General features: G+C 44.5%; 1 protein-coding gene across 8 annotated transcripts in view; it reads right to left on the bottom strand.

Annotated features, from left to right (window-relative positions):
* The window catches only part of EPN1 (epsin 1), a 68,638-nt gene that overhangs the window by 35,090 nt on the left and 20,351 nt on the right, over positions 1–13,197 (bottom strand). For all 8 annotated transcript variants that reach the window (XM_069948662.1, XM_069948661.1, XM_069948664.1 and 5 more), the window contains exons 3-4: positions 12,447–12,913; positions 314–563 (exon numbers count right to left, since the gene is read on the bottom strand). In XM_069948662.1, coding sequence (XP_069804763.1) covers positions 314–563; positions 12,447–12,674 — 478 coding nt within the window. In that variant the 5' untranslated portion in view covers positions 12,675–12,913. The remainder of the gene's footprint in view (positions 1–313; positions 564–12,446; positions 12,914–13,197) is intronic.

The following is a 13,197-nucleotide window of genomic DNA, read 5'->3' as shown; positions in this document are numbered from 1 at the left end:
TCAGGCTCTGTCCTTAAGGGGTTAAACCAGACACTTTTCACCAGAGAATAAAAGCATTTTTCTTTGTTCTGGAATTGCAGACTGATATATGAAAAGTACAATGAAACAATGCCTGGTTGACTTGCAGGGAGGCTACCTTTATTAGGTACCCAGGGAAAGCTGTCTATCACTGTGTGTGATCAGGGAAATATCATGGTCTTTCCCAGAACTTAATATTCACTGCATTAAGCAGATGGAGCTATATCATTCTATCACACAGAAGCAAATAACAGGACAAAGGTTACATCACATCTAAACGTGCAGTTATTCCTACATGTAGATGTTTGTGCTAGCTTCTCCTTAGTCTTCAGGGCATGTGCTCTTTCTTCCTTCAGTCTTTCATCATCCTTCAGTAGAGACACCAGTTGTTTAGCCTTCTCTCGGACATTCACACCTTGATCTTTCCCATCTCTATCCACATATTGAAAATCTTTCAGTGTCTGAATAGCATATATGTTTTCTTTGCACTGCTGTGCTACCCGCTCTGAGCCAGTTTTTATTAGATACTCCATTAGAGTCATAGCCTGCAAATTAAAAACAAAAATATTAAAATGTAGAAAATCAAGTTCCAACCAGAGGCAGGGAGCATCAGCTGCATCTGAGACATTACACACAATTAACACATGATTTTATTTTAAATGTAACTCCAGAACTGGTCTCTCGCCCATTCTGCAAAAATCGATTCTTATCAACAGAACTCAAGTGTCGGAAAGTTGTCTCAGCAAATGTACCATCCAGAATATCCCAACAAGTCTTTGCAGAACAGCTGAGGGGCTAAGGCTGGAGGGCACACTTTAAAGCAGTAGTTAATGGCAATGTTCCTATAATCCTGGGACTGACAGACTGTTTTCATCTGTCAATATAGAAAAAACTCAACCTTACAGTAAGGTGTACTAACATAAGCTAAACTGCAGTTTAAGAGATAAAAATAGTGGCTATAACAGTGATTGGTCGATCACTATTATTTAGGGTGTGGACTGGTCACACACCCTGCAATCCTTAGGGGAATTTTTCTCCATTCTCTAGATCAGTGGAGGTCCCAGGGATTGGACCTCGATGACTAGCCTGTTTTTTACATCAAAGTTAAAGGGATCACAACGATGTGCCATTTCAAGAAATTCTGCTCTGCCTTGACATTCTGGCTATGTAAAGAGCAAATATGACAAACTTCAAGTGACTCTTTATGCACCAACCCACCCCACCAACCAGCTAGTACAGAATAACAGGCCTGACAGCCAAGTTTACACATGTGGCAAGTTTCATATAACAGTACCCAAAATCAGGGACAATTGGGAGGTATGGCACTGGAAAGTCTGAGAGGTCATGATGATCAGGGGGTGCCATGTCAACAACTATGTAGACGCTAGAGAATTTTTTTAAAATTGTGCTCCCAAAATTATTATTCTACATTGCCGGATGTAAAAGCAATTTTTTCCATTTAGATAGTAGAACCTATTAAAGCGACACTGTATCCACCAAACCACTAGTGCCATCCACTTGGTGAGAGTAAATCCCCGGTAGTCTTTTAAAATACACCTGGTGCCTTGGTTAGAGCAAAAAATGTTCTGCAGCACTGTGTCAAATTGGTGTGGTCGAGGGTATGTGTGCCCAAGGTCTGTGACGCCTGTCCTTCCTTCCTCCCCACCTTCCTTATAATTAGGAACACTCCCTGTCAGGATTTTTTATATTCACTACTTGTCTAAACTGCACCTGGGCTGTAGCTACACAGGTGCAGTTTAGACAAGCAATAAATAAAAATCCTGCCTGGGGGTGATCCAATGATGAGGATGGGAGGGAGGGAAAGGAAGGGAAGGAAGGAAGGAAGGAAAGAAGGAAGGAAGGAAGGAAGGAAGGAAAGGCATCGCAGACCTGGGGCAAAGACACTCTAGGCCATACCAGTCTGACTTGCCTGCTACAGATTAAAAGAACATTATTTGCTCTATGATAGTATAGCAAGGCACTAAGCAAATAAAAAAAAAGGAATTGCGCTCATCAAACGGATGGCACTAGCGGTTTGGTGAGGTGGGTTGGTGGATACAGTGTCGCTTTAATAGGTTCTACTAGCTAAATGAGTGGAGAGAAGAAAAAAAAAAAAAAAGCGCACATTTTAAAAAATTCTCTAGCATCCAGATAGTTGTTGACATGCCACCCCATGATCATCTTAACATGACCTCTAAGACTGTCCAGTGCCATACCTCCCAATTGCCCAGATCAAGCAGTACAGTCCCCGATTGGGTACTATCATAGGAATCTTGCCAAATGTGTAAACATGGCTGTCAGGACTGGAGTCCGGCCTGTAATTCTACATAAACAGCATCCCCAGGTGTTCCCCTATAAACTACCAGCAACTGTGGATAAGCAGAAGCCAAGCTGGCAGCTAGTGCCACATCTTCATAATTACTGTTAGAGGTGGGAAAGAAAAGAGGAGCACTACAGATGCACATTTGTAGTGTAGTGTGTATGAACATATCCTCCCTCTGCTGCTTTTTTATTACGTGGCCTGTCCCATGTATGACCATTTGCACTGGACACCAGGGGGAGCCACAGCAGGTAACAGCAATATGTAGACACAGGAGCATATTTTTGGAAGGATATAAAAAAATATAAAAATTTTAACATCAGGTTTTAAACATAATACAACTTTCTTTCACATTAAAGGGAACCAATCACCTAAAAAAAAACACAGTTAAAAAAAACTTGTCTGGGAAGTGTGCTGGGCGCTGCTGCTGAACCTTTCAATAGCATTAGTGTTTTTTTTGGTGATTGGTTCCCTTTAAGTCATTTAGAACGCATGCCTGGCCTAAACATGTCATAGCTGCCAGGAAAGTGCAATGGGAAATGTAGGTAAATGGCTGCATAGTAATAGGCAAGAGAGCAGCAGTGGGAACAAGGGTGTCACCACCACTTTGTCCTAGCAATTATTCACTCCCTGATAAAGGAGACTACAACGTATTCCACTGCCATGCTGTACAGGTTACTGGGAATAAGGATTTCTTTCATGCTAGAAACTGGTGATCTCCCACATAGTGAAGTGCAACTTCACCTTTGATCCTTTTTTCAGTTTGCATTTAGATACAATCTACATGAAAAGGTTGAGCAACTTTCCTAATAGTTTGCTTAAGTTATCTTGTATTGATCTAACATGTGACATTTAAAGGGATAGACACAATGCATGTGCCATAACTGTCTAATAGATACAGGTCCCACCTCTATCCAGAATGGTTTATCTGGTCACCCTTAGGGTACTATTACACCAAGCAATTTTTCGACGACTAACAATTAACAATAAACAATCTTAAACGTCCGCCAAGGCAAACAACCCGAAATCGTTCGCCCAATTACATGGAACGATGATCGTTATTTATGATCGTTCTTGCGGTCGATTAGTCGTCGGTATTGTGTACATTTCAGCTGCGAATTCTTATTCCACTGAACAATGTGCGAACGATCAAACGATAAAAATTGGTCCGGATCCTATTAAACGATCAACGATTTCTCGTTGGTCGTTTAATCGTTGCCTGCTATTACATGAAACGATTATCATTCAAATCCGAATTTAACGATTTTTCTAACGATAATCGCTCCGTGTAATACCAGCCTTAGTGAGAGGAAAAGTAACAGAGGATTTTGCCTTGCTACAACTCCCATTCACTACTAAGGAAGTTCTGACAAAAACAGAAAATAGCAAGCTTGGATATTTCTATGTAATCCCGGTCACTTCTCTCTTCTTTTAAAGGACAACTCCCACGAAAAAAATTTTTTGGCTTATTTAACACACATTACAAAGTTATATAACTTTGTAATGTGGTTAAATACCCGGTCTGGCCCCCTTCCCCCACTTCCCCCCCCCCCCCCGGAAGTTAAAGAATGTATACATTACCTATTACGATAGTTACGGTCCTCTTCTCCCGGGCGGCATCTGGTGACGACGACGTCAGAGTCGGGGGGCGGTCCAGGTCTTCTTCCTCCACGGAGTCTTCATTGAAAGTAAATGGGAGAGAAAAGGCTGCTGGTGCACATGCGCACCAGCAGCCTTTTCATTGGCTGGAGCACATCACATGGCTTCCAGCTTGCTCAGCCCTGATTGGCTGAGCTTGCTGGAAGCCATTTGATGCGCACCAGCCAATGAAAAGGCTGCCGGTGCGCAAGCGCACCGGCAGCCTTTTCTCTCCCATGGACCCGGAATTAAGAGACATCGCTGGACGGCGGACGCAGGTGACTGAGGCGGACGGCGGGCGAATGGAGTGGCGATAGTCACCAGAGGGATGGTGAGTGTGGTGTCTGTTTTTTTTTTTTTTTTTTTTTTGGGGGGGGGGGGTCCCGCCGGAGTTATCCTTTAAGTGTCTAAGCTCACCCACAATTCTCACCCACAGCAGGATTCAGAATTCTGCCAGTTGCTCCTAGAATCAGTCAACATTATGTTGATAGGTACAAATAACACAGCTCAGCTGATTTTATTTCTTTCTATATAGCTTTAGTAGTAGCCTGAGGAAGCTGTAAGAATTGCAGAATGCATGGTGCGTTTTCTCCCTGACCCCCCCTTACTACACATGGCAAAATCTGCTGACCACCTATTTATATAAAAAATAGTAAGAGTAAGAAGGAAAAAAAGAGAGGGAGAAGGGAAACCAGGGTATAGCGGGGTAAAAGTTACCTCGTCTTACATGGGCAGAGAGCATGAAACAAGCAAAGCAATAACCTTACACTATTTTGTAGATGCATATAGGACGCATATGCACTGTTGTTCAATAAACAGTTCCTGTTCGGCCTTAAAGGAGTACTCTGAGCAAGAGACATTTAACATATGCCCGGGAACGGGTTGTTTTAAAATAACTAGATTTGCATTTCCAGAAAAATACAGTGCTTGAAAAGAGCGCCCCTTTAACAGTGACTTCCCTTTAAGAGAAGCTTTAATCCTTGATACCCTCCCTTTAAAGGGAACCAATCACTTAAGAGACAGCGCGCCTCCGATGACGCCGCCACAATTATGCAGGCTAATCACGCCCAGAGGGGGCACTGCAGAACGCCCAGGGACCGTGACTACTTGCCCACAGCTCCCCGCCCAGAGGACTACTTGGGGGTAATTTACATACAGGGCGCCGAGTTTATAAAGTACGTTTTTGGCTTGTACAATGCAGGGACTGGGGGTATAAAAGCATGTTTGGGAAGTGTGCTGGGTGCTGCTACAGCACATTCCCATAGCTTTACATGCGTTTTTTAAGTGATCGGTTCCCTTTAAGAGCGACTTTGGTACAGTCCCTTTAAGAGCAACATTGGTACAGTCCCTTTAAGAGCAACTTTGGTACAGTCCCTTTAAGAGCAACTTTGGTACAGTCCCTTTAAGAGCAACTTTGGTACAGTCCCTTTAAGAGCAACTTTGGTACAGTCCCTTTAAGAGCAACTTTGGTACAGTCCCTTTAAGAGCAACTTTGGTACAGTCCCTTTAAGAGCAACTTTGGTACAGTCCCTTTAAGAGCAACTTTGGTACAGTCCCTTTAAGAGCAACTTTGGTACAGTCCCTTTAAGGGTCTGTTCACACGTACAGACTGGCTGCGTATTTATCGCTGTAAGTTTCTCGCAAATAAATCCACAGCAATACTGATTGCTATCAAGTCAATGATTGTGTATTCTCGCTGCGTGTTTGGTGCGATTTTTACATGCGAGTTTAGATTTTCACATGATTTTCATAGGCAAGTTCAACACCACAAAAACGCAGCTACTGTACTTTCATGCGAGTTTGATGTAAGTTCTGTGCGAGTTTTACGCAGCGATTCTGTACATGTGAACAGACCCTAAAAGCAACTTTGGTAAAGTCCCTTCAAGGGCGACTTGGGTCCCGTCCCTTCAAAATTGTTAAGGACCTTCCATCTTCTACTGGCCTATAGTGGACATGTGGCTGCTGAGCCCCATAGAGATGAATGGGAGAATCTTCACACACAGGTGATATAATTAGTGCTGCAGCAGAAACGGCAGTTGGAAGTCTTAGCAACCAATAGGTTTACTACTTTCATTTTCATAGGGAGCTGGAATCTGTTTTGTTGCTAGGGCCAGCTGCCTCACAACAGATCCACAGAAATAAATACAGTAAGGGTACAAAACACACTGGGCAAATCCGCAGCGGATTTCTCGCTGCAAACTCACAGCGAGACCCACTGCGGATCCCTGCCCTGTACACTCTATGGGCAGACAAACTTGCAGCAGGATGGACATCCCGCTGCGAGTTTGTCAGCAGCCCCTCCCATTAACCCCCTCTGCCAGAGCATATACATCACCTGGTCCCTGCTCCGGCTTGCTTCGGGGCTCCCGGTGTCTTCATGTCCCTCTCAGCCAAGCAGTGAGCGGGACGTGACGGGAATCCCTGAAGCAAGCCGGAGCAGGGACCAGGTGATGTATACACTCCGGCGACAGGGGGGTTTACGGGGCTGCTGAGAAACTTGCAGCGGCAGTATAGCGACTACTTGCAGGGGGCGGTGTATAAAGTATGGGGGCTACCTGTGGGGTGGAGCGTATACAGTATGTGGGCAACCTGCAAGAAGAGGGGGGGGCAGTGTATAGAGTATGGGGGCTGAGTGTATACAGTATAGGGACTACCTGCAAGGGCGAGGGGGTGTATACAGTATGGGGCCTACCTGCAAGGGGGGGGGGGATGTATACAGTATGGGGGCTACCTGGAGGGGGGGGGAGGGGAGTGTATACAGTATGGGGGCTAACTGCAAGGGGGGGAGGTGTATAGAGTATTAGAAACTTTGAAACCTCTTTTGTGTTGTCCTCACTAAGGATAAAAGGTAGTGCCTAAGAGGGCCAGATTATGATGATGCAGGATTGTGTATGCACTTATAATTATAAGCTGCAGGTTGTCTGCACACACACACTTATGAACTGCAGTCAGCAGAGAAGGGGGGGGCAAACTTTACACTACAGGTGTATGGGACCTTTACTAACACTGTCAATGTTGTATATAACCAGGCTCAGCATAACACTACCAATGTTGTACATAACCAGGCTGTATACTGTATAACACTGCCAATGTTGCATATAACCAAGCTGTATATAACACTGGCAGTTTTACAACAGAGCCTGGTTATATGCAACATTGTCAATGTTGTATATAACCAGGCTCTGTATACAGGTTGATCTAGGGCTGGGCGGTATACCGTGAAAATACCGATACCGTCACTGGCGTCGGTTAACCGACCTCAACTTTGCCAGGACGGTATCTGCGGTATTTCCCATGTTTGTGTGCTGAGCAGCGACGCAGGGATGCCGGCAGCCAGGCAGGATGTGGCTGCAACGGATCGGATGAGGGATCACTGAGCTCTGACACTACAGCCTGGGGAGAGCAGTGGCCAAGTGCAGCCTCTAAGTGTCCTGCGCTCTCCTCCTGGGCCTCTCTCCCCGGTCAGCACATGCAGCACAGAGCAGAGGACCGGACTGCTTCTGCTGGAGTGACCGCTCTGCCCCCTCCCCCTCCTGTCACTGCCAGGACCCGTCCTTTCAAACAGGGCAATTGCCGCACAGAGCAGTGACCTGGAGCCAGAGCGGTTCCAGAGGCTCCAGTCACTGTGCGCAGCCACAGTTCTCCCCCTCCGAGTAACTAACAGCAGCAGCTCTCATGAGGTAACCTCTTCCTACTGTGTGCCGCTGCCGTCCACACAGCCCTCCCCCGTCACCAGTCTCCGGGAGGTACACTCTACAGCCGCAGGGTTGTAAATCATTCTCCCCCCCCCCCCCCCAGGCCAGATAACTATCGAAGCTGGGATAGGGACAGTGTCTGTGTAGCAGCAGGTTATTGCACGGAGGAGCCGCTTTCTTGTTTAGCTGCCGTGCTCTGTCTATTATCACTGACACCCGAGGCAGAGGCTAAAGGAGGCAGCGGTTTCTCAATTCTCTATGTACACAGAGCATAGCAGAGCTGTCTCAGTAGTCTCCTGTGTGTAGAGACCTGTCCCCCCTCCTATGTGTATATACAGAGACCTGTCCCCCCTCCTATGTGTATATACAGAGACCTGTCCCCCCTCCTATGTGTATATACAGAGACCTGTCCCCCCTCCTATGTGTATATACAGAGACCTGTCCCCCCTCCTATGTGTATATACAGAGACCTGTCCCCCCTCCTATGTGTATATACAGAGACCTGTCCCCCCTCTTGTGTGTGTGTGTGTGTATATACAGAGACCTGTTCCCCCTCGTGTGTGTGTGTGTGTGTGTGTGTGTGTGTGTGTGTATATACAGAGACCTGTCCCCCCTCTTGTGTGTGTGTGTATATACAGAGACCTGTCCCCCCTCTTGTGTGTGTGTGTATATACAGAGACCTGTCCCCCCTCTTGTGTGTGTGTGTATATACAGAGACCTGTCCCCCCTCTTGTGTGTGTGTGTATATACAGAGACCTGTCCCCCCTCTTGTGTGTGTGTGTATATACAGAGACCTGTCCCCCCTCTTGTGTGTGTATATACAGAGACCTGTCCCCCCTCTTGTGTGTGTATATACAGAGACCTGTCCCCCCTCCTATGTATATATACAGAGACCTGTCCCCCCTGTGTGTGTATATACAGAGACCTGTCCCCCCTCTTGTGTGTGTGTATATACAGAGACCTGTCCCCCCTCTTGTGTGTGTATATACAGAGACCTGTCCCCCCTCTTGTGTGTGTATATACAGAGACCTGTCCCCCCTCTTGTGTGTGTATATACAGAGACCTGCCCCCCCTCCTATGTGTATATACAGAGACCTGTCCCCCCTCTTATGTGTGTGTGTGTATATACAGAGACCTGTCCCCCCTCTTGTGTGTGTATATACAGAGACCTGTCCCCCCTCTTGTGTGTGTATATACAGAGACCTGTCCCCCCTCTTGTGTGTGTATATACAGAGACCTGTCCCCCTCCTATGTGTATATACAGAGACCTGTCCCCCTCCTATGTGTATATACAGAGACCTGTCCCCCCTCTTGTGTGTGTGTATATACAGAGACCTGTCCCCCCTCTTGTGTGTGTATATACAGAGACCTGCCCCCCCTCCTATGTGTATATACAGAGACCTGTCCCCCCTCTTGTGTGTGTGTATATACAGAGACCTGTCCCCCCTCCTATGTGTATATACAGAGACCTGCCCCCCCTCCTATGTGTATATACAGAGACCTGTCCCCCCTCTTGTGTGTGTGTATATACAGAGACCTGTCCCCCCTCTTGTATAAATAGAGCTGTTTAAGGGTGTTCACATCACGTTTTTCTCCACAAGTCGGGCTACACATCAGGAATCAGTGAAAAAAGGATGCGTGCAGCCCGACGTGTGACTGACGGCCACATTGACTTTAATGAGCAGGACAGAGTCATTATGTGACTGTGTTCTGCTCATTTGCTGAACGTACACGGCTTTTGTGCAGGACTCAAAAGCACGGTCGACTAGATCCTGCGCAAAAGCCGTGTACGTTCAGCAAATGAGCAGAACACAGTCACATAATAGCTCTGTCCTGCTCTTTAAAGTCAATGTGGCCGTCATCTGGCCGTCGGCCGCACGTTGGGCTGCACGTCCGCATCCTTTTTTCACTGATTGCTGACATGTAGCCCGACGTGTGGAGAAAAACAAGATGTGAACATACCCTAACTCTGCTGAGACCCCTAATAATAACAAATAGACTAATTTCACAGCCTTGTGTTGCTGCTGAGTAAGTTACTTTTTTTTTTTTTTTTTTTTTTTTTAAACAAAATATCCTGAGTTTGGCACAGACAAGTGGGTGTGGCTTACAAAGGGGCGTGTCATAATTATTGTTCAATTATCGTTACCGCAGCTACATGTGCGATAAACCGCGATATTGATTTAGGCCATTATCGCCCAGCCCTAGGTTGATCACATGACATCTCAGTTTGGCTATTAGGTATTTAGGATGTTTAAAGTTTTTAGTTTATTTCTAATGTGCATAAGCAAAAGTTTACATAAACAGTGCTGAATTGTCGGGGTATATCGTGTATAAAGTGGTATATAGAGCTCCTGGCAATTTCCCCTTAAACGTAGATTTGACTCCTGGGCGACCTTGGAACAAATCTAATTAACACACTGACACTTTATACCCGGGCAGCGCCGGGTACATTTTCTAGTACTCTTTATCACTTCATTCATACACAAATAGCCCTGTGCAGAGAACAGAGACTACTTCGAGTGAGACCAGCCCCCAGTCAGACGTCATCCTACTTCACTCTCCTCGCCTCCTTGGGACGCCATAGCAGATGTTAATATGTGCACCCACACTACAGAACACTGTGAGCATTGCCGGAGACACATCTCTGCTGATGAGAGCAGGAAGAGGGAGAGAATGATCCTGCTGTATAGAGCTCTAGTGACACTCTCACTCCTCTCCAGTCTATCTTCAACTCTGCTGCTTGACTAATCAACCTTCCCCTCGCTTTGCCTCTGCCTCTTACCTCTGCCAATCTCTTCACTGGCTCCCCATTACCCAACGTATTGATTTTAAATTGTTGACCATTACGTACAAGGCCATCCACAACCTGTCCCCTCCATACGTCTCTGACCTGATAGATATGCCACTATCATCCCTCACGAAACCTTCGATTCTCCAGTGACCTCCTTCTGCGCTCCCCCTTTGTTCGTACCTCACACAACCGCCTCCAAGACTTTGCCCGAGCCTCCCCCATACTCTGGAACTTACTACCCCGACACATCAAGCTCTCATCCACCATCAAGTCCTTCAAATCTAACCTGAAAACCCATTTCTTCAAACTAGGCTACAACCTATAACAATTCTGCATCACACTTGACTGGCTGCACATTACCTTCTGTTTCTCTCCCAGTATCCTACAGATTCTAAGACCTCGCTGGCAGGGTCCTCTTCCCCCATGTACCAGTCTGCCATTTGCCTTCATGTAATGTGTTTTTGATGTTCTAATGTTCCTGTTTGTTACCCCTATCGCTTGTATAGAGCTCTAGAATTAAGGGTGCTTTAGAAATAAATAAAATAATAATAATAATAATAATTCATACTTGACACTAGAAAGTAATCTCTATCACCAATCTCTATCACCAAAGACCCAACTTACATCTATGCACATCTTTTCTACCTCTACAGAACCCCTAGTCCTCATCTGTACATTTTGCTTTATCTTAAGTGAATCGGGCAATACCACAGAGTTAGCCAGTCACCCAAGCTGGTGGAGGTTCTCACACACCATATCTATCCATTGTATAATCACTATAAAATACAGTTAACAGAGAAACTGTCCATTCCTTCAGGTACGGTCCCCATTTCAGTAATACTAATCTTTTAATTTCTTGAGAAACTCGTCATAACAGGGCGAGGGAAAAGTGCCGGAAGACAGAAGATTGGACATTGACAGAACTTGGTCTTACTAAATGAGCCAGAATACAACCTGGGACTAGAACAGCCTCTCTCTTCTCGCCACCTCCTGCCATATCTTTATACACACCTATGCTTTACGTTAACAGTGTAAGACATAACATCTTTTTCTTTCTCAACTATCGAGTGTTCAATAAAACCAATAATAAAAGCAGCAAGACATTTAGTAATTTATTCATAACTTATTCGAGTAGTTAGATCAAAATTGGTGCAAAAGAAAAAGCAACTGTCAACTGCAACCAACCGGATAACTTCCTCACTTTCAAAAAACATCTGAATAAAAATTGTGGAATCTGATTGGCCGTCTCAAAACTCTTCCCTTTTTTTTTTTTTTTTTTTTGCATCAGATTGAAATATCCTACACATACTGCTGTAAAATGAGGAAACAGTTTTTTTGCCTTTACCTTTTGGTGTCCAGCAGTCTGATACAAAAGGCAGCGATTATATTCTAGTTTCAGAAAAATAAAAAAATGCTTTGGTTAGGCTGGGTCCACACAAAATTTTTGCAATCAGTTTTTTTCATCCGTTTTTGCAGAAAACAGATAAAAAAAAACCTGATGGAAAAACTTGCATTTGCGTGCATCCATTTTGATCCGTTTTTCCATTGACTTCCCTTATAACAAAAAAAAAAAACAATTAAAACATGTTTTTTTTAAAGTACACAAAAACGTAGTCAATCTCATTTTTGTGTCCATTAAAAAAAAAAAACTGATCCTGAACCCAGCCTTAAAGAGAACCAATCAATACATTGGGCGATCCCTTGTTGCATCTTCCCACCTCAATAGTCTAAAGTGGCCAGGGGGGCAGGTAGACCTGCCATTCCGGAAAGTGATGACAGGTTCCCTTTAATTTACTTTGAGGATTCCACGAATACATCATATAAGCTTTCAGAACAAACATTTTAAGTTATTCAATTTCAGAATGCAACAAAGCAAAATGAATCAGCTGAAAAATAGTGCACTAAGGGTCATTAAAGCTGTGCCGATACATGCAACAAAACATAGGAATACATTGTATAGAAATCTGAAAATAACTAAACTTACTTTATAGACATGTCTCCAGTTTTTCCCATGATCATTTAGCCGCTTCCATATCATGCTCATGATTTCAGAGAATGCCACCACATTGTATGTAAGATCGGCAATTTCAGACATGAGAGAGCTGGATGGGCCCCATGGATCATTCGATGTAGCTTCTCTAACTTTGATTTCAGCTTCAGAGTAATTATGGACAATGTTTTTCATCTGCCGACGGAGTGAGGAGGTAGACATGGTGGGTGATTTTCTGGCCGGTGACAGTAATTAATACGATTAGAATGCCACTGTATATATAAGTTATAAAGGAAATAGCTGTCTGCAGATGGTCTACGGCAACAATGAAGGCCCAGCAATATCAAGTGTTTCAGGGCATCCAGGAGAAATACCTCTTCCTTTTTCCAGTGGGCTAAGATGTCCTGATATATATTCCAACACTGATGACTCTTGGCATGGTGAATGTACTAAAGCCACATCTGAAACAAAAAAAAAAAAATACAGGAGAAAGATCAAAAACAGAATATAAACACACATTGATATACTGACAATTTTGCACGTTTTTCCACCTACAAAGAGTGAAGGAGAGGTCTAATTTTTTATCGCAGACACACTCAACTGAGAGGTGCAAGCTAACATTATAGTATCTTCCAGTAATCATTGCCAATGGCTGAAAAAAAAGATGTCCGATATTTGTTAGTGATGGCCGTCTATAATAATCATGATTATAGACTGCCATTATCTACAGAATCGATTTAAAAAA

The sequence above is a fragment of the Dendropsophus ebraccatus genome, chromosome 12, assembly GCF_027789765.1.
Source record: "Dendropsophus ebraccatus isolate aDenEbr1 chromosome 12, aDenEbr1.pat, whole genome shotgun sequence".
Lineage (NCBI taxonomy): Eukaryota > Metazoa > Chordata > Amphibia > Anura > Hylidae > Dendropsophus > Dendropsophus ebraccatus.
Note: the sequence above shows the minus strand (reverse complement) of the source record. Positions and strands in the feature narration are given on the sequence as shown.